General features: G+C 51.1%; 1 protein-coding gene across 1 annotated transcript in view; it reads right to left on the bottom strand.

Annotated features, from left to right (window-relative positions):
• LOC144735219 (Wilms tumor protein 1-interacting protein homolog) overlaps positions 1–27,168 on the bottom strand; it is a 67,807-nt gene that overhangs the window by 33,429 nt on the left and 7,210 nt on the right. Inside the window, exons 2-3 of the mRNA XM_078617696.1 lie at positions 20,269–21,236; positions 4,106–4,264 (exon numbers count right to left, since the gene is read on the bottom strand). Coding sequence (XP_078473822.1) covers positions 4,106–4,264; positions 20,269–21,236 — 1,127 coding nt within the window. The remainder of the gene's footprint in view (positions 1–4,105; positions 4,265–20,268; positions 21,237–27,168) is intronic.

Genomic DNA, 27,168 nt, shown 5'->3' with positions numbered 1-27,168 from the left:
TATTCATATATATACCAACTTTAATCCTCTGTACGCCGATCATTTCTTTTCATCCACCATACCGTCACGAGCGCCCTTAATTTCTGGCCACTTTGTGCCGTCGGCAAAGTTAGAATTCACGTAACAAACAAAAAACCGGTAAAAGTCCCATTTGCTTAAGGTTTCACGAAAGGCACCACGCGTCAAATTAGCCTGTTGCTTTCCTCACATTCCCACATCTTTCTCAATCCGCCACTGCCGCCGCACGCCGGTGAGGGTAACGCCCCGGCCAGCCAATTAACCGCGCGGCCCGGAAACCCGCCACGCTCGGTGGCAGGCGGGTCCTAAAACATTCACGTTTGAGGGCAGCGTTGAGCGAGCGTTTGAAACGATTCGCCTGCAAGGTGGCGGTGGTGTGACAGAGGCATCCTTTTTGGCGATTACCTGATTAAATTCCTCAGCCCCCCCACCCCACAAATAAATAAATAAACACACACACACACTGAAGAGCACAAAGGAAACGCTGTTGCATGGTCAAATACTTTTGTGAATTTCCGTTTTTTTGCCTCTGCACATTACCCCCGCGGGGATCCCGCTCATTCGATTAACCACTTTGGGTTTGTATGCTTAATGAGACGCCATCTGTGACGCATTAGTAGCCATCTGCTACTACCGGTGCACGGAGGGGGCCCGCGCGTGCGCTAGCGAGCGCGCGCGCTCCCAGCCTCTACCCGCGTGGCCCCAACGCAACAAGGGCCGGGCGCATTCCTGCCACGCTCTCGCCATGGAGCCATTGTCGCCGCCGTTTTGCGGGGGGGGGGGGCCCTCTCTCTCTCTCCTCTCTCAGCCAGGGCCAACTTTATGGAAATTTCTGGGTATTTACGCTATCGACCCGACGGGAATCGTTCGTAGAGCTCGTCTCAAAATAAATTAAAGCAATGAAAATGTTTTTTTAAAGAATATAAAAATCCACGGAACAGCACAACACCGTGAAATAAGCTTACTTAAAAAAAGCTGGTTGCGAAAAGCGGAGAGGAAACCTCGCGACGTTGCTTTGGCTGCGCGCGAAGAGATTCCAACGTGCGGCGCGACGTCGCCCCGTGCGACTCTCGCTCGCGACCGAGGTACCTGTCGGGTGGATGTGCGAAAAGGTCGCATTCGCGAAGGTCTGTTGCAGCGCGACGGTTTCAATCGCGCGCAAATGCTACACTGGGTGTGCCTGGCCAATCGGTCAGGGCGGTGATATGACGTGTTTTTTTTTAATACAACGTTTTCCCCGCTAAGCTGTGCTGTGCCGCTAGTACATCTTCGATTCAGGAATGCGCACGCGGCGTGCAGGTGGTTATTTATACGCGAGTACGTTGAACTCGTTTCACACCTGGACATAGCCAACCATGCTAAATCGGAGGTGGGGGGGGGGAAAGGACGAGAAACTAAACGTAAAAAAAGCTGTCCTCAAGGAATGAGTTTTTCAATCTCGATTTAAAAGTGCATAGCTCCAGTGGCTTCCTAATAATATTATACGCGTGTATATATAACACGTCCTAACTTAGCAGTCCCGTCGAGTAAAAAAAAACACCCAACTCTCGCATGTTCTACTCCCGCGCCGCTCAGGGAGGTGACAAGGAGATGACAGGACGTGAGCCGTTGCTGAACTTTCACTTGAACTTTGTGTTGGCGAGACGACTGAGCGGCTTCTCCACGTGAAAACAACTGCCCAGCCCCCACTTCTGACCGATTCAAGGTCAAGGATTAAAGCAACTTTTACCACTGTCCCCCACCCCCCCCCACTTGGGGGATGACCCCCCACCCCACAGCCTTTTCCTGCTGCGGGAGATTACCTGGGGCACTACTACCGACGCTGACAGCATTAAATTACAGCTGAGACGATCAGCTGACTCGGTCATGGATCGACTGTGAATCAGAAGCGACTACTTTTTGCGACTGCAGGAATGAGTTGCGGGTATGTACGGTTTGTTGAACTTCCTTTGCACCGTACGTAGCCAACTGATCGGAGGTGCGGGGGAAGGACCGCAAACTAAACACAAAAAGCAGTTTCGAAGAAATGAGTTTTCAAACTAATGAGTTTTCAGTTGGGCTTATTCAATGCCACCATAGTTGTAAGGTGGCACCAGAGCAGCCCATTTAACCCCACGCAATATGCACGCATCACGTCCGTAACTGCGCAGTCTCACACATACATTTCCATATGAACATAAACTTTCAAAAAAAATATGAAACCATCAACAAATTTGTATTTAACCAATGCCCACCAAGCTACAGATCTCTTTTTCAAAAGCGACATGGCCACAAATGATAGCTCAATGTTCGTGGCTTAACACGTGGAAATTTCAAGCAGCCAAATACTCTAAGCGTATGTCGATGTCTAAAGGTCGAGGGAAAAACCGGAGGCATCATCGGGGTTGGGATCGAACCCATCACCTCCTGCATACCCGGCGGGGGAGATAATATCTCGCGCCACCGTGGCGCCCCATAATCCTGCCGCCAGGGCAAACCTCCCCCAGGCACAGATATAATAAGTGCGGTCAACGGAGCTGCGGTGCAGACAGTAGGATAAAAAAAAACAATGTGCTTTAAACTTCAAACGCTAATGCACTGTACTGCATTGTATACGTAATATTTAGCCAGTTGAAGTTTTTCACGTGATTAAACGTGTTTGTTGTTGATGAATCTTCAATGTTTTATGGATCATATATATTGGGCGCATTGGGATCTACAGATGAAATGCGCCTGAAAAGTGTAAATTATTATGACTCAACAGGAGGAAGCACTTATGTATGTTTGTTCAAGTTCTTTCGCACCGTACGTAGCCAACCGTGCCATAGGGGCACAACCTGGACTGCAGTCACTGCTGGCTTTGGAATTTGGAGAAAAATATCAACGGAGGGATTTCTCTGGCAATGTTACGATTCATCATTGATATTTATGAATCATAACATTGTGGTTGAGACCCTACCAACGCCCGGCACAGCCAAACAACTTAAACTTGTCCACGTGTACAAGCGCTTAATGTGCCAATAATTATGATCGTTTCGGCTGAATCAGAGGGTCTCATTGTGGCAACAGTGTTTGGAATACTGTGGCATTCACAGCGAGAGCATCCAGCAACGAGTAACGGATTACTATGATATTACTGACGGCACTTTGACCAGATCGCAGACTGTGTCGATTGGCGAAATATCTGTTTGGTCCCATTCAAGTGTTGCATCAAGATGCGATGAGCTGCACTGGCAGAGAGCGTAATGGTGATTTATGGTTGAGAATAATGTTGGTGCTGCTGATTATCCTTAATGGAGGTTTTTTGGGTTAGATGGCATAAATGTTGTTAAACCCGCCACAGCCAATTAGTAAGGTTTGTCACGTAAACAGAACGTGACCAATTCGTTACTAGTACAGCACACCGGTGTGTTGGAGAGCAAATCCACAACATTTACAATCAGAGTACGACGGTTCGCCAATAATTACAACTAGCTTCATCAGGCTAGTTGTGACAAACCTTACTAATTGGCTGTGTCGGGTGGTGGAGGGTTTAACGACACATTCATATTTACGCGATCTAACCCAAAAATGGATGATTATCGATAATATTGGTCGCAAAAAGCCTACGTGTTAAAGTAGTGCTGATTATGTTGGTGCTGATTATGTTGATGATGGCAGTGGTATAAGCGATTGTGCGTACCTGGTTCGATGTGTAAACACCGCCACTAGTGAGCCAAAGGCGGCCAGGCGTGGTGCTGTCCACCCTTCATCCCCCGTGTGCTTCAAAAGGTGCTCATTAACAGCACTTGCTCAAAAAGTGTGTCAAAGGCTATATGGGGGATCTTTTGGTGGTGATCATGATGGTAGTAGTGACGGTGGTGGTCATGATGGTGGAGATCATGATGGTGGTAGTAACGGTGGTAGTGACGGTGGTGGTCATGGTGCTGGTAGTGGCGGTGGTAATGGCAGTGGTGACAGCAATGAGCAATGCAGGAGGTGATGATTTTCGTGGCCTGTAGCGATATCAACGGTCGCGATGGCGGCGGCGGTCGTAACAAACAACGCTGGCGGCAATCGGTTTTCACCGACGCATGCGAGTGCCCACACACGGCCCCCGCGGACTCACCAAAGTACTCGGCCTTCGTCTGCGCCTCCATCTCCAACTCGATCTGCCGCGTCAGGGCCTCCAGCTTGCGCTCGGCGGCCGTCGCGTCCCCGCCGCCCGGCGCCTCCAGGAGGCCGGGCGCGCCGCGGTGGGGAGGCAGCCCCACCTGCTCGCCCATTCCTGCCAAGAGAGGACGCCGCGCTCATCATCGTCGTTCGTCGTCGTCGTCACCACCGCCCGCCCACTCGTGGCGATGTCCACACACCACGCAGCAGGTACTCATTTCGACCTAGGAGGGAGGCCCTGAACCGGTTCATATGGTCACCACACTTGGGCCGCCGGGTTCGTAGCGCAGCGCGCCAACCACTGCACTACCGCTCCCCACAAACAAGCACAAAGACCTGTATCCCGCCCCCCGTGTAGCCTTAACAAACTGTTGGAGCAAGTGCTGTTAGCGAGCAGCACCTATGAAGGCCGGCACGGCACACGAGGAGGTGTGGGTGGCCGGCACCACCACGCCCGGCCGCCTTTGTCTCCCCAGTGGCAATGTTTACACATCGCACCAGGTACTCATTTGAGGCTGGGACGACCTAGGGGAGGCTCAGGACCGGTTCAAATAATCTTCTCTGGTGTTGGCCGTGAGCGGAATCGAACTCGGCTCGCCAGGTTCATAACGAAGCGCGCTGACCGCTACACTACCGCTCCCCACCACCACCACCGCCACCACAAGGTGTCATCATAGACAAAGCCGTAGATGTCACCACCACTACACCTCACTGCCAACGCTTCCTACCTCCACTCCAGCAGCTACTGCTACTGCAGAGCCGACAGGACAACCGCGCGGGAAACATTAACGGCAACAATCCCTGATTTCCGACAAGGTATGTTTGATTGCCGTGATATGCAGCTCAAGTACAGAATATGAAACGTACGACAACCAAATACGTTTTAGATAATGCACAACCAACAAGCATTACGAGACGGATGAAAGTGAAAGGCGAATCTCATACCCGCACGTACCCACGCACGCACACACACACGCACGCACACACACACGCACGCACACGTAGCAACCATCCCAAGATTGTTTGATTTCCCTCTGAGCGACGCCGAGTGAAAGGACCTCCACATCTATTTATACGACAACAACCAATTCTGAAAAGGTGCACAACAACAAACAACCAGTGGGTGAAAGAATCTATAGACTAAAAGATTTCATGATGCGGAACTTTCCGTCAAACAGTCATGGGACGGTGGCGCCCCTGGGAGAAAACAGGAATGACGAATGTGGACGTCGCATTCACGTGATTTCATTTCCGGTTCTGTTCGGTGACATTATTTCTCCCTCTTCCCTCCAACGTCTCCCACTCCCTTGTAAATAAACTGCTCCCGATCGTTACCCCAACTGTTACCCCAACCGTTACGCCTAACCGTTATGCCAAACGTTATGCCAAACGTTACCCCCAACCGTTACCCCCGACCATTACGCCAACCGTTACCCCCAACCGGTTCCCCCACGGGTACCCCCACGGGTAGGGCAGCAATCCCAGATGCCCCACATCTGGTCCCTCATTTTAAGGGTGTACCACTCTGGGACTTGTTGTTTCCCCCCCGCCCCCCTCTTAGAAATCTACTTTCCCTTCTGGGGTTCTTAAATAATAACAACAATGTAAAACAATCGCGCGGGGGAGATTTGGAGGGACCCCTCCCTAAAAGGGACTCTCGTACCCGGCACAAACAAATGAGGGCGACAGCGAGCGAAACCGCTAAAGGGCGCGCGACCGGCCACGCTCGGCCTGCTCGACGGCCCGCCCTGTTACGCGACGCTCCGCCATCGCACGGCACGACCCGCCACGCGCGTTACTGCGGCCTTGCGCGCTCTCCGAAGAGAAACCGCCCGTGAACCGCGCATCGGTACGAGCGGCAGAAACGCACCTCGGACCGCTCTTCATCTCGCCATCTTCGGCGCTCGCGACAATATATTCCTGAAAAGGAACTGAATCGTTTCCACCATCTTCTCCGCCGTGTGTGGACCTTCCTCGCTATTTATAAGGAGGCATCCGGCATGTTGGTCACGGCGGAAATGGAGATAAGTTCTATCATCCTCCACGTAAGGACGAGCAGCTGACTCTGCCACGGTAGGCTCTGCTGGGCTTGCCTGGCCACGGAAGCATTGAGCTTGTGATGCTGCCTGAACCAGCCCCTACGTCCCCCTCCTCCTCCTCTCTCTCTCGTGCTCCTGTTCTCCGAGATCTCCCCTTATCCTTCTAAAGCCACACACCACCTTTATAAAACCACTGCACATTTTCAGTCTCACGTGACATTTGAATGGCCGCCCACTTTGCGGGAAAGTCAACCAGTGCGTTTGTCCCGTGGATAAGACTCGGCCCCCAACATAGGAATGTGTAATTTACACCGCCCGGGCCCAGGGGCTATAAACAGGAGATGAGCATTGTGGCCTGAATGCTCATCTGGGCAGGAAATCACTTCTGACTTGCTTTGATGACGACGATGATGATGATGAAGCACAAAGCAATGTAGTACATTGGGAAATGTACCTTGACACACCCTTAATCCCGGCCACAATCATGTGGCGTGAACGTTGCCACGCTCGGCTCCAGCTCGCTCGAACCAAGCGCGGAGCGTGCGGTATTTTCAGGAGTTCACGGCAACGGGCACAGGGGTCACGCCCGGCTAAAGTAAAACCCCCCCAGCGCTGCACATTTTCAGTCAGCCGGCACTCGACGGTCTCAAGGGCGGTGGACGGGCTACGAAAGTGGCAAACAAAAAACATCGCTGAGGACCCGACCGTCCAAGTGCCGGGATTCTCTCTCTCACGATGACTGTGGACCCCACGCTGAACCGCGGCTCGGACGCGGCACGGGAGATGTGCGTACACGGTGTTCCATCGACGGAAAAATAAAAGAATCGACAAACTGCGACTGTGGTAAAGGCCAAACCTTCAAACGCATCACCAACGAGCGCGTGACCCATGCATACCGTGGCGGTATTGCTGCAATCCGTACAGAGTCTACTGCTGCCTTGGATCAGTTGAAGGACCTTGACATTCAACTATGACATCTACACAAACTGTAGCTTACATGCCATATGAAAGAAAAAGAAGAAGCCGATGCAATTGTGGCGATCATTATTATCGTGCGTCTCGTTTGCTATGTCGTGCACCGTTCATCCTCGTAAGTGTTCCATGATTTCGTGTGTATGTTGAACTTCTTCCGCACCATACGTAGCCAACCATGCTAATTGGAGGTGCGGAGGCGGACAACAAACTCAACACAAAGAGCAGTTCTCTATTGGCTTCCTAATGTTGGAAGGCAGAGCGTTCCAGACGGCCGCATTTATCAACACCATCATCGCCATCATCACCACCACCAACAACAACCCCCACTTCCTCATCAACATCACCGCCACCATCACCACTACCATGATTTGCTTGTGGAGACACAAAACTGAGGTCTGTTTATATTTATTAGTATCCATAATTCTCCCCAATAAGCCATGATGCTAAGCTAAAAACACAAAATGTAACTGACATCCTAATGCTCAAAAATTACATGCAAATTACTCAAATGGGATTACAAACAGCATCATCGGCCCATTACCGCCAAACACATTTGGCAGGCCCCTCCTGACGATGAGTCTTGAGATTCAATGAGGATTTGCCTGGTAAAACAAGCGTAATGTACGTGTGTGTGTGTGTTTGACTTCTTTCGTGCCGTACGTAGCCAACCGTGCTAATCGGAGGTGTGGGATATGATAACAATAATAATAATGATGAGTTTATATACAATTAAATGTGCTCTGTGGTGACATGAATGGAGGCTATGGCCGATTAATAAAAATAGAAATTTCAGGACGCAAGTTCCTCAAAGTGAGTCCATGTGGGTGATAATGGATCAAAGAAAAGGCTCAAATTCAAAACTCGATTATTTTGTTATTGTGTGTCCCGTTGCGATGTCTTGCACCGTTCGTTCTACGGTTTCGTACGTATGCTGAACTTCTTTCGCACCCTACGTAGCCAACCGTGCCAAGCGGAGGGTGAGGGGGGAGACGGACAACAAACGCTTCGTTCCATCTGTCGAGCCTGCGTCGTGTCGTCTGCACGCGCCTGCTTCGTGCTGCGTTACGTCTCGTTTGGCGTTCGTCTGTGTCGACAACATCGACCGACATTGTTCGCATACGACGTCACGGCAGTGACATCGCTCCACCGCGATGACGATGTGCCCGACCGTGACTTCGAAGTCTTTTTTTGGTTTCTTTGAATGATCTTCAGGTTTTTTGCCGGACAGCCCACAAGGCAACACACAAGCTGATAAGGATGTATAATTTTGGCTGCATCTTCCACTGAAAATAAAGTTATGATTTATGTACTTCAACCTTACATTACAATTGTGCTCTTGGCATCCCCATTCAAAACTCCGTGGGGTTTAACACTACACCGTCCTGTAACAACAATGAAATGAGTTCGGAAGAGGACGTCGCAGAACTACTCCAGAGGGCCCTTCGAAAGGACACCTTTACCCAACACGAGGAGCACACCTTGCGGTGCCCAGCAAAGATTACTTACAGCATGTATAAGAAACAGAAACTTCTAAGCAGCCGGAGGCGGAAAAAGAAAAAAAATGACATGCGTTTGTGCGCCAGCGGTCATAAGCGACCAATCTGAGACCGTAGAATGTGACTTTACCGAAAGAACCAAGAAGATGAATCCCGGCAGTCACGAAAGCTTTAAATCGAAATTCAATCTGAGACCATTAAAATCTCCGCACAACTTTGAGGGCCTGGTTTAATCAACCGTTCGGCAGCCGACATCCTGACTCAAACCCAGGATCTCAATAGCACCGACTCAGTGCTCTGACCTTTGGGCCACCCAGCCACATCAAAACACAACGCGGTTTAATATCTGCCTGCATCTCTCTGGATCAGAAAGCCAGCCCTGCAGATGGTTGCGTTTTTTTGTCCCGCACCGGTTTGGCCTGCATTCCCCTTTTGTGTTCACGGACTTTGCCGGTCGGGCCCCCACGTCTCAGCTTGGCACGCATCTCAGCCCAGCGTGCGTCCGCCCGCGCCTTGGCAGAGTCGGCCCGCGTCGCCAGAGTCTCCGCTCCGTGCGTCTTCCAGCCAGCCCGTCCGCCCTGCACTGCCTCCCAGCTCACACTGACCTACATCTATCCCCGCAATCTGCATCTGCTTTCCTTTCCACACACGTCCACCCGTGCGTCCCAGCCCGGCAGCATGCACGGGGAAACACAGCCACACGCGCCACCAGGAGCCCAGCCACACGCACGACCAAGAGCCCAGCCACTCGCAGCACCAAGAACCCAGCCACACGCGTCACCAAGACCCTAACCACACACCACCAAGACCCAAATCACGCGCCACCAAGACCCTAACCACACACCACCAAGACCCAAATCACACACACACCAAGACCCTAACCACACACCACCAAGACCCTAAACACACACCACCAAGACCCTAACCACACACGCACACCAAGACCCTAACCACACACACACACCAAGACCCTAAACACACGCGCTCCAAGACCCTAACCACACACCACCAAGACCCTAACCACACACGCACCAAGACCCTAACCACACACGCACCAAGAACCTAACCATACGCACCAAGACCCTAACCACACACACACCAAGACCCTAACCACACGTACACCAAGACCCTAACCACACACACACCAAGACCCTAACCACACACACACCAAGACCTTAACCACACACACAAAGACCCTACCCACACACGCACCAAGACCCTAACCACACACCACCAAGACCCTAACCACACACACACCAAGACCCTAACCACACGCACACCAAGACCCTAACCACACACACACACCAAGACCCTAACCACACACACCAAGACTCTAACCACACACACACCAAGACCCTAACCACACACCACCAAGACCCTAACCACACACACACCAAGACCCTAACCACACACACACCAAGACCCTACCCACACACGTACCAAGACCCTAACCACACACCACCAAGACCCTAACCACACACGCACCAAGACCCTAACCACACACCACCAAGACCCTAACCACACACACACCAAGACCCTAACCACACACACACCAAGACCCTAACCACACACACACCAAGACCCTACCCACACACGCACCAAGACCCTAACCACACAACACCAAGACCCTAACCACACACGCACCAAGACCCTAACCACACACCACCAAGACCCTAACCACACACACACCAAGACCCTAACCACACACACACCAAGACCCTAACCACACGCACACCAAGACCCTAACCACACACACCAAGACCCTAACCACACACACACCAAGACCCTAACCACACGCACACCAAGACCCTAACCACACACGCACCAAGACCCTAACCACACACACCAAGACCCTAACCACACACACACCAAGACCCTAACCACACACCACCAAGACCCTAAACACACGCGCACCAAGACCCTAACCACACGCGCACCAAGACCCTAACCACACACACGCACACACGGAGACCCCAGACAGCAGTCAACATCGCCGCGGGAGGTCCCCCCCAAAAGCAGCAGCAGCCTTCACAGCCAAGCGCAGACTCAAATATAAACACGCTCCCAAAGCAGCAGTGCAGGCCGCCCATTATAAATCATCCCACTCAACAAAATATGGCCTTAACTTATTTTTAATAATCGCCGAGTGATCCACGATCGCTCCATCAAATACCGCGGGGCCATCGGGCACAGCGTCTTCCACGCCCGTCGGCGACTCTTACCAGTCGGAGCCACGTGCTAAGTTTTAAAATGATAATAATAATGATACCTTGTCTCTAGTTGGGGGTTGACACAGCCTATCATCCCTCCAGGGTCGATAAAATTGTTACCTACTCTGCGGGAGAAGTCAACAGTGTTTTGTAACACGGAGAGACGTGGGGCGCCATAGGAATGTGGAATTTCCACCGCTGGCTCAGGGCTGTAAACGGGAGATGAGGGGGCCTGCTCCCCCACACCGTGTCGGTCGTGAAAGGTTGGTTGGCCATACTTCACCACACCAGTCAAGTGGGGGGACAGTGAAGGGGAGTGAGAAGTGAGGGCAGCACCCTTTAAGAAATGACTCACCACTCTTGATCGCCATCGACGGAAATCATCGCACGGCGTGCAAACCACTGCACACCGCAGCCTCCACCATAGATCAGACGGTCATCTAAACTAAAAACTAAACAGTTTTTTACTTAAACTAAACTTTTTATTTTACCAGGTAAGGCCCACTAAGCTATGTAGCTCTTTTTTCAGAAGTGACCAGGCCACAAATGATAGCTCAACGAAGTGGCTTATCATGTGGAAATTTACAGCAGCCAAATACTCTAAACGCGTGATGTCGATTCCAAATGCGGAGGGGAAAAAAACCGGACGACCCCGGAGAAAAATCCACCGGAACACGGGGAGAGAGAGACACACGCAAACTCCCAATATACAACGGCGGTCAGGGTTGGGATCGAACACATGACCTACCGTATACCAGGCGAGTTGATTAACATCTCGTCACAGTAACTCAAGGTGGGGTAAGAGGTGGGGGGGGGGGAAATTTGAAAATGCCCGAGGAGAGCACCACCGCATCGTAGGCGTCGCGGTGAGGAGGACATGGCTCTATCCCGCCCCGTTGCTTCGCCAGCTCACTGCAGGTGGCTTCACATGCAACACAAAGCGGCGGTCGCGGCGGTAGCTTTCCTTTGGCGCGGGGCAATCCGACCGGAGAGGCAGCTGCAATGCCGCGCACGTGCAGCTTTAACGACAGAACGGCGGCGTAAGCGGGACCCAGAAACAACGGCGTCCACGTCAGATCGGCGCTCGCACCTGCGCGTGCACTCACCCCGCGGGCCATAAACAAGCCAAATATGCGGCACTAACCACGCTGCCATGACACTAAAATGCTTGCCGCATCTGTGTCCTGGGGGCAGCCCCGCGCCGGCTAATAAACCGTCGTCTTATCTCCTCCGCGGGTAAAATGGCACATTTACAACGTTGTTTTTTTTTACTCCGGGAGGTCTAGAGACGGGCCCAGGTAAGGTTCACCTTTCTAGGCAGGAGTCAGGGCCAAGTAGGTTGGGAAGGTACATTAAACTTAAACGTATTGAAAAATGTACGCATTCAGAACGTTCTGATGCAATCGAGTGCTATACCCGCAAGTTTTGGTTCACGAGCTCCGAAATTGTTTCGACGGGCGTCGTCAAAGTGGAACGTTGCTTTGAACGTGACGGCCTGAAAGATGTGGGCGTTATGTTTTCTTTCATTCGTCGTTTGACATTTGATCGATGAGCTCAAGGTGCATGCCATCGAGGATGCTGTGGCCGCGGTGCTGCCCTGGTGAGCCACAATGGACTTGCGGTTCAGAGGTCACCGGTTTCAAACGTCTGGCGAGGCAGTGAACTATGAACTATGAACAATTTGTTATTTTAGCAGGTAAGGCCCTGCTGAGCTATACAGCTCTTTTTTGGAAGCGACCTGGCCACAAACAATAGCTCAATGAAGAGGCTTATCATCAAATGGAAATTTAGGCCAGTTAAATACTCTTAAAAACATGTTTATAAATGTGGAGGGAAAAACCAGAGGTCCTGGAGAAAAACCCACGCGACCACAGAGAGAGAACACACAAACTCCAAATATACAGTCATCGCGGTCGGGATCGAACTCGTGACCCTCCTGTACACCAGGCGAGGTAGTTAACATCTCCTAGCCACCGTGGAAGTTTCTTAACAATCGCCGCCTGCCTCCATCCACCAAGCACAAAATGGGCACTCCCATGCAATGGCCCCTCCTGCCAGCAGTGTAGTGAAGGAAGCCGTTGCAAGGCTGCACCTTTAACTATTCCACGCATCGAACCACACGTACAAATGAGTTCACGTGACCCCTGCAGCCACTCGTGGCCGCTACGTTGAATACAATTTCGATTTTTGGATTAGAATCCCGATCCTAAATCGTGATGATTCGTCAAATTGCTTTCGGGGGGGGGGTGCAAATCTACGTAAGGTTGGCTACGTACAGCGCGAAGCAAGTCAACATACACACGTAGAAGTTGTAAAACACCGCCATTAAATCTACCAGTTCCTTTAGCAGTGCCAACAATACAAGGTGGCCTCGAAGATGAGCCACCCATCCGGACAACGAGGGTAAACCGTCTGGCGTTTTCGTCTGCAAAGGTCCAAAGCACGACCAGACAGGAGTGTTTTGCTTCTCGACACGCAAGCCCATGCTGCTCCACGCAAACCGCAGGGGATTGTGGGTAAGCAGACATCACATCCAATCGCACGCGAGAGTTCAGAGGCACGTTCAACTTTTTTTACCACGCAAACTAAACTTGTCCGGCGGAGGGGGAAAAACACGAAAAGCTTACCGCGTCGTGAATACTTCCATTGCATGTTTATCAGCGAATGTTTCATAATCGGTCAGAGGCTACAGTTAACAATTTTAACATTCAACGATTGTATCGTTGTCGCTCCTCCAGTATTTTTTTTTAATTCCACACGCCAGGGCCGAAACATGGCACCTGGTGATAAAGTGTTCCTTTGTGTACCAAGGAGTTTTTTTTTCAGTTTTTTTGCAAAATAATATAAATTGTTAAGGGATGGAAAAATACCAGCGGTCTAAAGTCCAACTAAACAAAACGGTTACGTAATCAAGGGAATCAAACAATGTCTCTCCTGTGCACGGACGTGACACGGCTAAGTGGAAATAACACCAGGCGATGGCTCTAAGAAACCCTGTGACATCACACAAGCATGCAGCTGCTTACTTCCTCCGTTTGCCATCACAATGCTTCACAACTCGCCACAGTCGGGCGGTGTTTGGTGGTGGCTACACCGCATGTGGCCACCTGAAACCCGGCGCTGCGGAGGCAGCGGTGAGGGTTCGTGGGTCGCGACACAGATGTTGCGAAACTCCCATCCCGTAGGCGTCGATGAGGTGCCGTCGCCTGCCTCCTCTAGTACAAGGCGGTACAGTCAGTGCGGACCAATCTCCTGTCCTGTTTGTATGGGATAGAGCGTTGCCCCCTCGCACGAGAGGGGTTTTCTCCGGGTGCTCCGATCCGCTTTCACATGTATGAAAACCCGTTGGTCGGCCAAGTAAATCTGAATATGAAAACACAACGCTGGACTACGGTAAATGAGACTTTCCTGGGTAAATAAGTTACTATTAGTTTTAACAGAGCGTACCTTTCCAGCCATCATCACCATTGCTCACATCCCTTGTTTAAAGCCATTTCTCACCCCACTGACCCACCACGCCCTATACCAGGGGTCGGCAATCTGCGGCTGCGGCTCCACAGGTTGCCGAACCCTATAAGGGCTGCTGCTTCGTGACCGTTAATACATTTATTGAGGACCCACGCCGCCTCGTATTGAGCACACGCTTCGGGGCTCGAGTTTTTTTTTTAAACCGAATTCGGAAAAAAATGTCTCTTCTTGTTATTTTGGCTGCCGACCCCTAGCCCTATACCGACAGGGAGAGCGAAAAATGTAGCCCCAAAAGCCTCTTCTTCCGTGCGGGAACTCGCGCACTTGTCTTTGTGAACACGACATCTCGGCCCTTTGGTCGCGAGCGTAAGATTATTTTACCAAAGCATCAAAAAAGGGCGCCGCAATGGCGAAAATAACTGTGACGCAAGAACATTCCAACAGCCTACACGGTGAAAAAACAGCCACGTCCCTCCCCCTCCTCCTCGGTGCGTTTAACGATCTTTATCGGCGAGTGCAAGTACAGGAAAACCTCTTAATTACGTCTGCATGCACGCGGAACCGACTGCTGTAACGGTTAGAAGCTCACCGCAACTCTAACTGTGTGTGTACGTGTGTGTGGTGTTACATGGGTTTTCTTTTATACATTTGTCTGCACAAACAACGTGTATGGCTAAAAATAGTTGTGAATACAGTAGTGATGTGAAAATAGTTGATGTTTCCTGTGTTTGTTCTTCTCCATGTGGTACTCTTTATAAATCGACAGGACCAGAAAACTCTGGGCAAATATGAGCCGATGTTATCCATGTCTGTTGACAGGGTTAGGTCGCGTGGCAGTAGTTTTATTCCAAAATAATTTGCCATTTACCCCCCCCCCGCTCACCACCCAATAAGATTGTCACGTTTTAAAAGATATATGTTGCCAATATCGCGAGAAACTTCTGACCGATGGTTTAAGACCGAAGACTTTTCATGACTGCATTGAACATCAACCTGCGACGTTCCTAAACCGTATCATTGCAAATGTGACAATCTTGCTGGATGGTGGAAGGCATAAATGACAAGAATAAATCTACTACAAGGCTGCCATCTTCCACTCGCATCCACTGCACTAACCATGGCAGCAGATGCAGATACCCGATGCACAAATGTAAAATGTAAAACTCTCCAGGAGCGGTGCGACCGGTGGTCATCCGGAACGACTCGATGTCTGATCCACAAACATACGAAGGAGGAATCGCAGCGACACATCGCACCGCTGCTCCGGGCACGGTCGTCCGTCTGGCTTGACCACCTGAATGTAACGTTGCAGTTGTTGCTCTGCGTCGAAAGAAGAAGATCTGCACATCTGATCGAAGACAAAGGAGCTGTAACCCTGCGAGGAGAGGGGTGGGGCCTTGCGCCCCCTCGAGGCGGCCAACTACATTAAGGTGGCGGAGGGAATAAACAAAACGAGATTCGCAACTTTCAAGTTTCTTTTGTTTGACCGCCTGCGAACGCAAAGAGAACAGGACGAGTCTCATTTGCAAGAGTCACCTGGACGTTGGACTGGACCTGCTGTCGATGAGAACGCCGGCAAGGCTGCAAAGGTCTCTGTGACCCAAAGAGTAATTTCAAGTTCAACTTTACATCATCCGCATTCTTTAGCATCGACAAACAAATGGCGCACCAAAGGGTTTTGTAAATCTACAGTTAAAGGTGCAGTCCTGCAACCGCTTGCACACGCCACTGCTGTCAGAAGATCCTCCCGCTCGAGATGAGCTCCAGAGAGGGTGTTTGGCCTACTCTTCCACGCCGAAAACAACAAAAACCTAAACCTACAGCACGCGACTGAAATGCTTTGAAACTTGCCTGCAAAGTGCAAGGTGTCACACACAAACCGAAATCACGGTGATAATTCAGAACGGCTTCCGAGACGTGAGCCCAATCCGGGCGACTTTGTCGTAGGTAGCCGCTTCCAACATCAGTGAGAAAATAATCAACACACATCACCGATAACATCCTAACCCTGGTTGGTCCAGCAACATTCGTTAAACAAGTCTGTTGGTGTACGGTGCTTTTTTTCTGGAATACTTGGCAGTTTTTTCCTGGATTTTTCTGTCTGCGCATATTCACTTTAAGATGTTTTCTTGTTCATGTTTTTGTTTTTTGTTTGTTGTGGTTGCACCCAATTCAAGAGCCGAATGGCTCACAGGGCTATACCAAATAAATGAAACTGAGACCCAGAGGGTCAAAATTCATTCGGGAGTTTTCTTGCTTCGAACGAATGCTGCTGCTTGATGTTTTCGGTACTGAAAACCCCAATGGGCGGGATGACTGAACAAACGTGTTATTCGTACGCGAGGACATAGAACCGAGGTATGTTTATATTTAGTATTATCCATCATTCTCTTCAACAACCAAAAATGCTAAGCTGAAAACACACAACGTAACTGATATTTGGCCAAACATCCTCATGCTGAAAAATTACCTGCAAATTGGTCAATCGGGATTACAAACCGCAACATCGGCCTATTACCGCCAAACTCATTTGGCAGGCCCCTCCTGAAAATGAGTTTTGAGACTCAATGACGATTTCCCTGGTAAAACCAGCGTAATGTACGTGTGTGTGTTGAGCTTATTTCGCACAGTACGTAGCCAACCGTGCTCATCGGATGTGTGGGAGATGATAATAACGAGTTTACATCCAATTTAACATGGTCTGTGATGACGTGAGTGGTGGCTCTGGCTGATAACAAAAAATATGTAGGACACAAGTTCCTCAAAGTGAGTCCACGTGGGTGATAATCTTTGGCCAGGCTTATCATTGCGAGGGGAAGCTCCCACCACATCCTGTTTGTGACGCAGCGCCGGGGCCATGCCTACGCAACGCGTGGCTGCGAGGAATGACCGCCGTGCAACTCATCCTTCGGCGCTAAGACGTGACGAATACATCTGAAGGAAATGCCCAGACATCTTGGGATGGCGAGTCGTACGGTTGGTGGGGGGGGGTGGGGGGCGAGTGATACGCGCACCGCTACCGTAACCTGCACGACGGTGGGTGGAGCCTTCCACTAGGCCTATCGAAATGTTGCGCGCGCAACGTTTGCGATGCTGCGGTGAGGAACAGGATAAGCTTAGTGCCCTCCAGTATCTTTCCTCCGCCACGGTGAGACTGTGACCTGGAGAGGGGGTTAGCTTCCAAACGCCTCTGTAAATCAGCGGGTGACACTGCTGCCGCTGTTGGCAGTGGTGCCCAATCACAGCAACGCTATCCGAAAGAGGAAACTACATATGAAGAAGGGCTGTTGCCCAAAACTTCACCGATAAGGTCTTTTTCGGTCTACGTTATTTGCAGCCTCTATGTGTGTCGTTTAGCACATCACGGTTGAGATGAGATGGTCAACTGAAATAAAAAAACTACATTTTTTTACTCAATCAAAAAATTTTATTTTACCAGTAAAGCCCACTGAACCACAATAGGTATTTTTGAGAAGCAACCTGGCCACAAATGATAGCTCAACGAAGTGAATTATCATCGCATGAAAATAAATAGCAGCCAAATACTCTAAACGCGTGATGTTGATTATGAATGTGGAGGGAAAAACAGGAGAATCCCGAGAAAAATTCAAGCGACCACAGGGAGACCATGCAAACTCAAAATATACAGCAGGCGTCAGTGTCGGGATCGAACCCACAACCTCCTGTATACCAGGCGAGGTACCAAGCGCACCGCTTCACAGTGGGCAGTGCGCAGCACACACACACACCCATCCACGTTTGTGAAGCGCAACCGGCAGGCACGGTACACGCTGCGTTATCTCTGCCACTTGCGCTACAATGCGCCGCATAGTTCTACACTTGTGAACACTAAGCATTTTATGCGTGGTGCACAGAGACACGCACGCGCACACACACACAAGCGCGTGCATTATTTCAAGGCATGCTTGCAATGCGCGCAGTGGAAGGAAGGCGTTACAAAGCTTCTCTGGACGTGTCGTCCACTGTGCGCGCAGACTGCATGTTACGTAAAGATCGACAGCGCTATGGAAACGACGGCAGCAAATAGAAAATGGTCCAAGTTGAACATCGTCATCTAGAGGGTTGATCACACGTGGTAATAGCGGTAGTCAAAAGCATGTATGTTGAACTTCCTTCGCACTGTACGTAAGCCAACTGTGCGAATCGGAGGTGCGGGGGAAGGACAACAAACTATGAGTAGTGTTGAGTCCATGGGCAGTGTTGAGCCCATGGGCGGTGGTTGAGTCTATGGGCGGTGTTGAGTCTATGGACAGTGTTGAGTCTATGGGCAGTGTTGAGTCTATGGGCGGTGTTGAGTCTATGGACAGTGTTGAGTCTATGGGCAGTGTTGAGTCTATGGGCAGTCTTGAGTCTATGGGCGGTGTTGAGTCAATGGGCAGTGTTGAGTCTATGGGCGGTGTTGAGTCTATGGGCGGTGTTGAGTCTATGGGTAGTGTTGAGTATATGGGCAGTGTTGAGTATATGGGCAGTGTTGAGTCTATGGTGCATTGTTGAGTCTATGGGCAGTGTTGAGTCTATGGGCAGTGTTGAGTCTATGGTGCAGTGTTGAGTCTATGGGCAGTCTTGAGTCTATGGGCGGTGTTGAGTCTATGGGCGGTGTTGAGTCTATGGGTAGCGTTGAGTCTACGGGCAGTGTTGAGTCTACGGGCAGTGTTGAGTCTACGGGCAGTGTTGAGTCCATGGGCAATGTTGAGTCTACGGACAGTGTTGAGTCTACGGGCAGTGTTAAGTCTACGGGCAGTGTTAAGTCTACGGGCAGTATTGAGTCCATGGGCAGTGTTGAATCTACGGGCAGTGTTGAGTCCATGGGGGGCAATGTTGAGTCTACGGGCAGTACTATGTCGGTTGTGATGTGCCGTCTCCTCCGATCGTAATGCGCGGTTGCAGGTGGGAACTCGTTCGGACACGCGTGGCACGCGACCGTTGCGAGAAAGGAAATGCCCATCGGTAATTTACTGACGGCTGGCCACTACGTGACGGGGTCGTGCAGAAACAATGCAAGGCAGGAGGCCTCTCGCACGTCACAAAGGAGGGAAGCAGACAAAGGGGCCCCGAGTGATATGTGGGACGTGCCAGAGGAGGGGTCCCAAGTGACTCACAGGTGCCACGAGGGGTCCACGCAGCGTGCACTGCACGAAGGTTACGATCCACGTCTAAGCCGATTCCACCACAGCCCTTAGACCGATGAAACCCAATGGGTTTTTTTTATAATTTAATTCCCTGCGATTCGTGATGGCACATAGCAAACGTTGTGCCACAGTCGGCTATTTGCCATGTGTTTTGCTTGGAAGGGAAAAGGGGGGTTTGTTTTTGGTAATTTTTCTCCAGTTGAATCGCAATTGCGCTAATCGGCATCAAATCAAGAGACAAAGTACCCATTCGGATCTCACAAAGCAGCGCAAAAACTCTTCAAGTGAGATAACGGCCTGCGAAAGCGGACACCCTAGAGCTACCTCTGAAATCCCTTCAAGTGACCTCTGGTTCACACAATAGAGAACAGCATCTTCTCACCCCACTCGTCAACAAACTGATATTTTAACTCGCAGAGAGCTGGAATTTTCTTTACTAAAGTAAGTGCAGAACAAATTTTATGCGGTGGATTTTTTGTTGTTGTTGTGCGGTTATTGGCAACCGAGCTATGAACATCACATTCGCTACAGTTGAGAAGCCGGTTTAATCACAGGCACAGCTGCCTGAATTCAAAGCCAGGATCCTTATTTATCGGTGCCAGCTCGACGCTCTTGACCTCTGAGTCACTCGGTAACCTTCGGGCCATCACCTTGTGAGAATTCTTATGAACGTACGCACTCACTCGTTCACTCGCTCCTCACTCGTTCAAGACCTCACACCCTTTCATTTTCCCCACCGGCGTGACAGTGGCCACAGCACGCGGGGCGGCTCCGTCGGTACCTGACATCGTGAGCGGGTGGGCGGCGTAGGCCTTCTGCTGGCTGAACGGCGTGCACGCCAGCATCTGCGCCGTCTCCACGGGAACGGGCACCGCCTCCTCGTGGCCCAGCGAGGAGCGCGGTGACGGCAGCTGCAGCTCGGGGTAGCCGGCGCCAGAACCCCGGGAACTGCGCGAGCTGTGGCTCGACAGACTTGAGCGCGGGCTGACCACGGCGTGGAACGGGTGCTGGTACTGTTGCTGCTGGTGCTGCTGCTGGTACTGCTGCTGGTACTGCTGGTGCTGCTGCTGGTGCTGCTGCTGGTGCTGCTGCTGCTGCAGCTGCTGCAGACCCACGTGTCCGGCGCCCCCGTGGAGGCCGTGCGGCACGCGGAAGGCGTCGAAGTCGCCCGTGTAGTTGGTGTAGCTCTCGCGCGGGCTGACAGCGTGCGAGTACTGGCTGCCCGTGCTGGAGCGCGGGCTCATCGCGGGGCAACGGTCGTCATAGCCCATGCTGATCCCGCTCGTGCGGTTGCTGCCGCCGACCGTCACCGCAGCAGCTGCGGCCGCCGCGGCCGCGGCAACAGCAGCGGCCGCACCACCCGCCGCTTCCGCGGAGTGACCGATGAGGCTGGCGCGCGGGCTGGCCGGCAGCTCGCCGCCGTAGCCCAGGCTGGAACGGGCGCTGCCGGGGGCCGCGCCCGCTGCGTCGTCGCGCTGGCTCGCGTACAGAGAGCCCGGCGCCAGCACGAGGCTGGAGCGCGGGCTGGCGTACTTGTCGAACGGGCCCGTGTAGGAGCCGCGCGGGCTAGGCAGGCCGTGAGGATGATCAGACGGCTGCAGGCCCAGGCTGGAGCGAGGGCTGCCGGCGAGCCGAGAGTCCTGGAGTGACGAGGGGCCACCCGGCATCGCCATTCCGTTGCCGCCGCCAATGCGCGTGGAGGTGTCGTAGGAGGCGCCCAGGCTGGCGCGCTTGCTCTCCTGGGAATACCTGCGGAAGCCAACGCGCGGGTTGACGCGACGACGGTATAAATGGGATATTGGCAGTTGCGCAGGGTTCAAACGGTGCAAAAAACAAATACGCGCTTAAGAACGAGCCGTATTGATGAGTTTCGTAATGCTAAGGATACGTTTTAATGCGTGAAAGCTCACGTGGATAGCACTGGCATCGCGGGACGCTTGTGAACTACTTACGGGATAGAAAACGCCCAAATTTTTCTCAGACCCTGATGGTTTTAATGTTTGTTTTCTGCCTAAGGTACCTGCAGACTCTACTTGTCTTGGAGCATTACGGTTGAGATGAGACGGTTTTGTTCGCAAGCGCTGCGAGTCCAGCGCACAGCAGAGCACGCTACACCGAGCCAGAGGTCGCAAACGGGTTTTGATTCCTTACCCGTACCCGGCCGCACCAGGGTCGCAAACGGATACCCGTACCCGGCCGTACCCGTACCCTACCCGTACCCGGCCGGGTACCCTACCCGTACCCGGCCGGGTACGGGTAGGGTACGGGTATCGGGTACCCGATTGCGATCTCTGGGATGAAGCCATGTTGCAGGCGTGGGTGGGTTGATTCTAAGAACTTGAATTGTGAGAAGAGACAAGACGTTGGGAAATGAGTGACAAACAGTTACTCACCAGTGACTCACGGTCTACCCGTACCCGTACCCGGCCGCACCAGGGTCACAAACGGGTACCCGTACCCGTACCCGGCCGGGTACGGGTAGCCGGGTATCGGGTAGGGTACGGGTATCGGGTACCCGGTTGCGACCTCTGCACCGAGCCCACCGCTCACAATGGGCAGCACGCAGCACACACGTGCAACCACGTTTGTGAAGCGCAACGCTTGTGGCAGGCACGGTACACGCTGCGTTATCTCTGCCACCTGCGCTACGCACGCGCCGCATAGTTCTACACACTGTGCACTTTTAAATCTAGATTGAAAAATGTTGAAAACTCATTTCTTTAGAACTGCTTTTTGTGTTTAGTTTGTTGTCCTTCCCTCGCACCTCTGATTAGCACGGCTGGCTACGTACGGTAAGAAAGAAGTTCAACATACATACACACACTGGTGAATTCTGTACATTCGCCCAGACAAAACATAGGTATGTTCACATTTAAAAAATGCTCCTTTGTACAGAATGTACGATATGTTAACAATAGCGGTGTCTTTTAAACAACAATTTTCACGAGGAGTGGAGGATTTTAACTCACGAGTTAAAGCCACCGTTTACAGGAAGTTGTAAACCAAAACGACAATCTAGGCATTCCTTTGTAGCAAATGAAATGGACATTACCAGCATGAGGTGGGTGGTTGCCAATGTTCAAACAGGTTCTGTCAATGGCTAAAGCACAATTCTTAAATCTTCTTGTTTCAGTTTCACCTTTCAAGGGTGGCAATGACACCAAATCACAAATGGACGTCTCAACTGGCCAGACACTGTGCAGTTTGCCTGCAGTTGAGCAAGGCCCTCCAAGCTGCAATCAAACCTTCTGCTGGAGGGCCATCGATTCACGCAAAGCAGTTGGCCCGGGATTAAACCCAGGTTCTCAGAGCTGTTTACTCAGTCGCTGCCGGAGGGAGTGCAAGCCATAAGCTTCCCTTTCAAACGCCAATGCCTCACGAAATGGACAAAACCCATTTTGGCTTCGAAGAGGCGCTCCGTCGCAACAAAGTAGAACGTGAACAATGGCGACGTTTCCTGTTATTACTGCTTAAAGTATTCTCCGTAAAATGGATTACTGTTAATAAAAAAAACAACCGTGCCATACTGTGTGTAGAAGGCAGTATTTTATAACACACAGTGAGTGCACTTCACCCAACATATATGTTCCGCTTGCACATACCGCAATTTTGCAATGTATGTATATAAAAAACTTAAAACACAATCGCAAAAATACTACCGGGTCTGGTATGGAGGAGGTCGTGGGTTCGATCCCGACCCTGATGCCTGCTGTGTATTTAGAGTCTGCGTGTCTCTCTCTCCCCGTGGTCCCGTGGCTTTTTCTCTGGGTCCTTCGGTTTTTCCCTCCACATTTAGAAAGAACATGCGTTTAGAGTAATTTGGCTACTATAAAGGTCCACATGGTGATCAGCCACTTCGTTGTGTTATCATTTGTGGCGAGGTTGCTTCTGAATAAAGAGCTACATAGCTAAGCGGGCCTTCCCTGGTATAATAAAAAAAATTCGATTTAAAGCTTTCGTGACTGCAAGGATTCATCTTCTTGGTTCTTTCGGTAAAGTCACGTAGAAGGGACAGACCTGTTCTTCACCTGAGGACGGCTGTTTGCGTTGTGGCCGAAACGTCGTGAGAATTATTTTATTATGTTATATTTTTATTATTTTATTATTTCCCTTCCACGTGACTTTACCGAAAGAACCAAGAAGATAATACATTTTTTTAAAGTTTTATAGCTTCTAACGCTCAAGACTTTGACGACGTACTCTAGATTCCAGCGCGAAGCAAGCACCGCGAGAGTCGTGGGCCACGAATTATTTTATTATGTTAGATTTTTATTATTTTATTATTTCCCTTCTACGTGACTTTACCGAAAGAACCAAGAAGATAATACATTTTTTTAAAGTTTTATAGCTTCTAACGCTCAAGACTTTGACGACGTACTCTAGATTCCAGCGCGAAGCAAGCACCGCGAGAGTCGTGGGCCACGCTGGCTAAACCCTCGGCTCGCGCGGATTTTGCTTTCACCTGGATTAACCCGACGCGGCCAGGTGTCGCCGCTGAAGCGCGCTTTCCGTCCCTTCATTCACGCGTCAAAAAATCCAAAAACCGCAAAAACGCCGCCGAGCGCGCGGGAACCTTCATGCGGCGCGCTCCGGCAACTAGCACCGGTGAGAGACACCGCCGCGTGTGTGTCGCTGCTGGCACGGAATGCGACGGATAAGCCGGCACCTGCACCGCGATTCGGGACCGGCCGTCGTGAAGCAGTTACGTTACGTACGTAACGTTGAACTTCTTTCGCACCGTCACGTAGCCAATCGGAGGTGAGAGGGGGAAGGTGAAAAGTAGGATGCGAGGGGGGTAGGTGGTGTTAAATATCTGGGTGCACTGTTTCCCCCTCCGAAACTTTGGTTGCGCTCTCATTCGGGTGAGCATCGACTCGTACAAACGGGAGGTGTATGTCCAGTATGTTGAACTTTTTTCGCACTGTAAGTGGCCAACCATGCAAATCACAGGTGTGGGGGCAGGACAACACGCTATGGGTCTCTGCGTGAGTCTATGGTTCTCTGCGCGAGCCTATGGGTCTCTGCGCGAGCCTGTGCGTCTCTGCGTGAGCCTGTGGGTCTCTGCACGAGCCTGTGGGTCTCTGCGCGAGCCTATGGGTCTCTGCGTGAGTCTATGGGTCTCTGCGTGAGTCTATGGTCTCTGCGTGAGTCTATGGGTCTCTGCGTGAGTCTATGAGTCTCTGTGTGAGCCTATGGGTCTCTGCGTAAGTCTATGGGTCTCTGCGTGAGCCTATGGGTCTCTGAGCGAGCCTATGGGTCTCTGCGCGAGCCTGTGGGTCTCTGCGTGAGCCTGTGGGTCTCTGCGTGGGCCTGTGGGTCTCTGCGCGAGCCTGTGGGTCTCTGCGTGAGTCTATGGGTCTCTGCGCAAGTCTATGGGTCTCTGCGCGAGTCTATGGGTCTCTGCGCAAGTCTATGGGTCTCTGTGTGAGTCTATGGGTCTCTGCGTGAGCCTATGGGTCTCTGCATGAGTCTATGGGTCTCTGCGTGAGTCTATGGGTCTCTGCGCGAGTCTATGGGTCTCTGCGTGAGTCTATGGGCATCGCTATGCGTTTTCAGGTCATGCCACGCAGTCTTTGGCAGAACAATGTCCTCCTCCTGCGACGTTGAGCGCCTCACGAATTCGGTCGCGGAAGAAGCAACCCCGGGCACGCGGACCGAAACGTCGGACGTCGTACCGGACGACTCGCGGTAAAATGTGGGAACGCACCGGAGGGTTATCGCACGGTACAACCACAGATGCCTCCACAGTAGCATCGCACCGAGGTCACTCGCAAAGTTCCCTCAACTTCTTTGCCTCCTCACTTTAATAGCATTTTTTCTCTCCGGCTGCAACGCAGTTAGGATGCAATGCGCACGCCAAGATTTCTATTAAAAACTATGACAACTATTTAACTATTTTTTGTTATTTTACGAGGTCAAGTCCACTGAGCTACACAGCTCTTTTTTAGACGCGGCCTGGCCACAAACGATAGCTCAACGAAGTGGCTCATCATCGCGTGGAAATGTAAAGCAGGCAAACACTTCAAATGCATGTTTCTAAATGTGAAGGGAGCAGCCGGAGGACCCGGAGAAAAATCCACGTGACCATGGGGAGAACATGCAAACTCAAAAAATACAGGCAGGTGTCAGGGTTGGCATCGAATGCACGACCTCCTGCATACCAGGCGAGGGAGTAAAGTGAGAAAACCGATTTGTGTAACTCCAGTTCCCTGACCACCTACACCGGATACACCCTCGCCACCTCAGACCCTCTCCATTCCCGCTGCACTTTAAAGGCTCCACCCATCCGCAAATTATGCTCACTTTTACCATGACGGTAAAAAGATAATGTTTACACTTCTCCAGCTGTCTGCATTACCGCGCATCTTGCATCGCCGTTAATCGACAATCGACCGCGGCGCGACACGACACGGTCGCCGCTCGACACAGCGCAGCTGCACCGGCCGCCTGCTTTGCCAAATTTACGGAGGCACCGCAGAAAATGACTGGGGGTTGGCGGGGGGGTGGAGCGTGGCGGCAGCTAAGGTTAGGTCAAAGGTGTCGCGACTATCAGCGACGTGCAGCATTTACAACACTCGCCGTAGCCAGGCTATCGCTTCGGCAGCAAACTCGGCACACGTGCCCGCTCGACGCGTTATCGCAACGCAAAACGTGCCAGCCGCTTTTGCAGCGCCTGACAAGGGGGGGGGGGGGGCCGGCCCACGGCGCCATCCGTAGTCGCGACGTTTCCTAAAGCACTGGCCGTCCCTTCAGAATGAGAAAATGTCCATTTGTGCTGGAGGAATCCGACGTGCTAGAAGAAGATATATTTTTTTAGAAATGTCCAGTATCATCACCACGGTCGCATTACCATGATGAGAATCTTTTAGAATCGGATGCTTTCGTTAGACTGGAGGAGGAATCCGATTAGCTGCAAAGCTCTTTTTCACAGCAAATCTGGCTGTGACGGTCCCACTCTTTTTCACAGTTGTCCAGTAGGGGCACGGGGTCAGAATGTTACAACAACAAACGATACAAAAACACGATAGGAGTGCAAAGTATAGGAAAGGTCAACAAAATCACTTTAAAAAAATATAAATAAACTATTATTTATCTCATCAGGTAAAGCCACTGAGCGATCAACTTATTTTTCAGAAGCTACCTCGCCACAAGCAATAGCTCGAAAAAAGTGGCTTGTTACGTGGAAATTCATAGCAGCAAAAATAATCGAAATAATCCAAACACATCACTCCTCACAAAAGCAGGTGCGCCCCATGGCGAACGCGATCGCAGCAGTGGTCACGAGCGACGGTCGAATGCCAGCAGATTTATTATAAAAGCAGATGGTGTAAGCTCTCTACAAAGTAATCGCTACTTTGATTCGAATGCAAATATTTTTGGAGAGAAAAAAATCTGAAGCGTATTTCAGTTAAGTGCTGAGACGTAGGATTGTGAAACTTAATTAAATGCTTATGCTCGTGTTACAACTTGTTAAACAATTACTTAAGAAGATTATTGTTGACAAAATTCTACAACTATAAACAACCTTTTCTATTTACGACAATTATACGGTGTAAAGTTGAACGCAAATGACCAGTAACGTGACATGCATGTGTAACATGCACCGTACGGAGCTAACATTTAAAACAAACATTTTAAAATACCAACTTGAGGGCATCATGGCCAAATAACTCTACATTAC

This window comes from Lampetra planeri, chromosome 54 (assembly GCF_965212315.1).
Source record: "Lampetra planeri chromosome 54, kcLamPlan1.2.h2, whole genome shotgun sequence".
NCBI lineage: Eukaryota > Metazoa > Chordata > Hyperoartia > Petromyzontiformes > Petromyzontidae > Lampetra > Lampetra planeri.
This window is presented reverse-complemented; position numbering and strand designations above follow the sequence as displayed.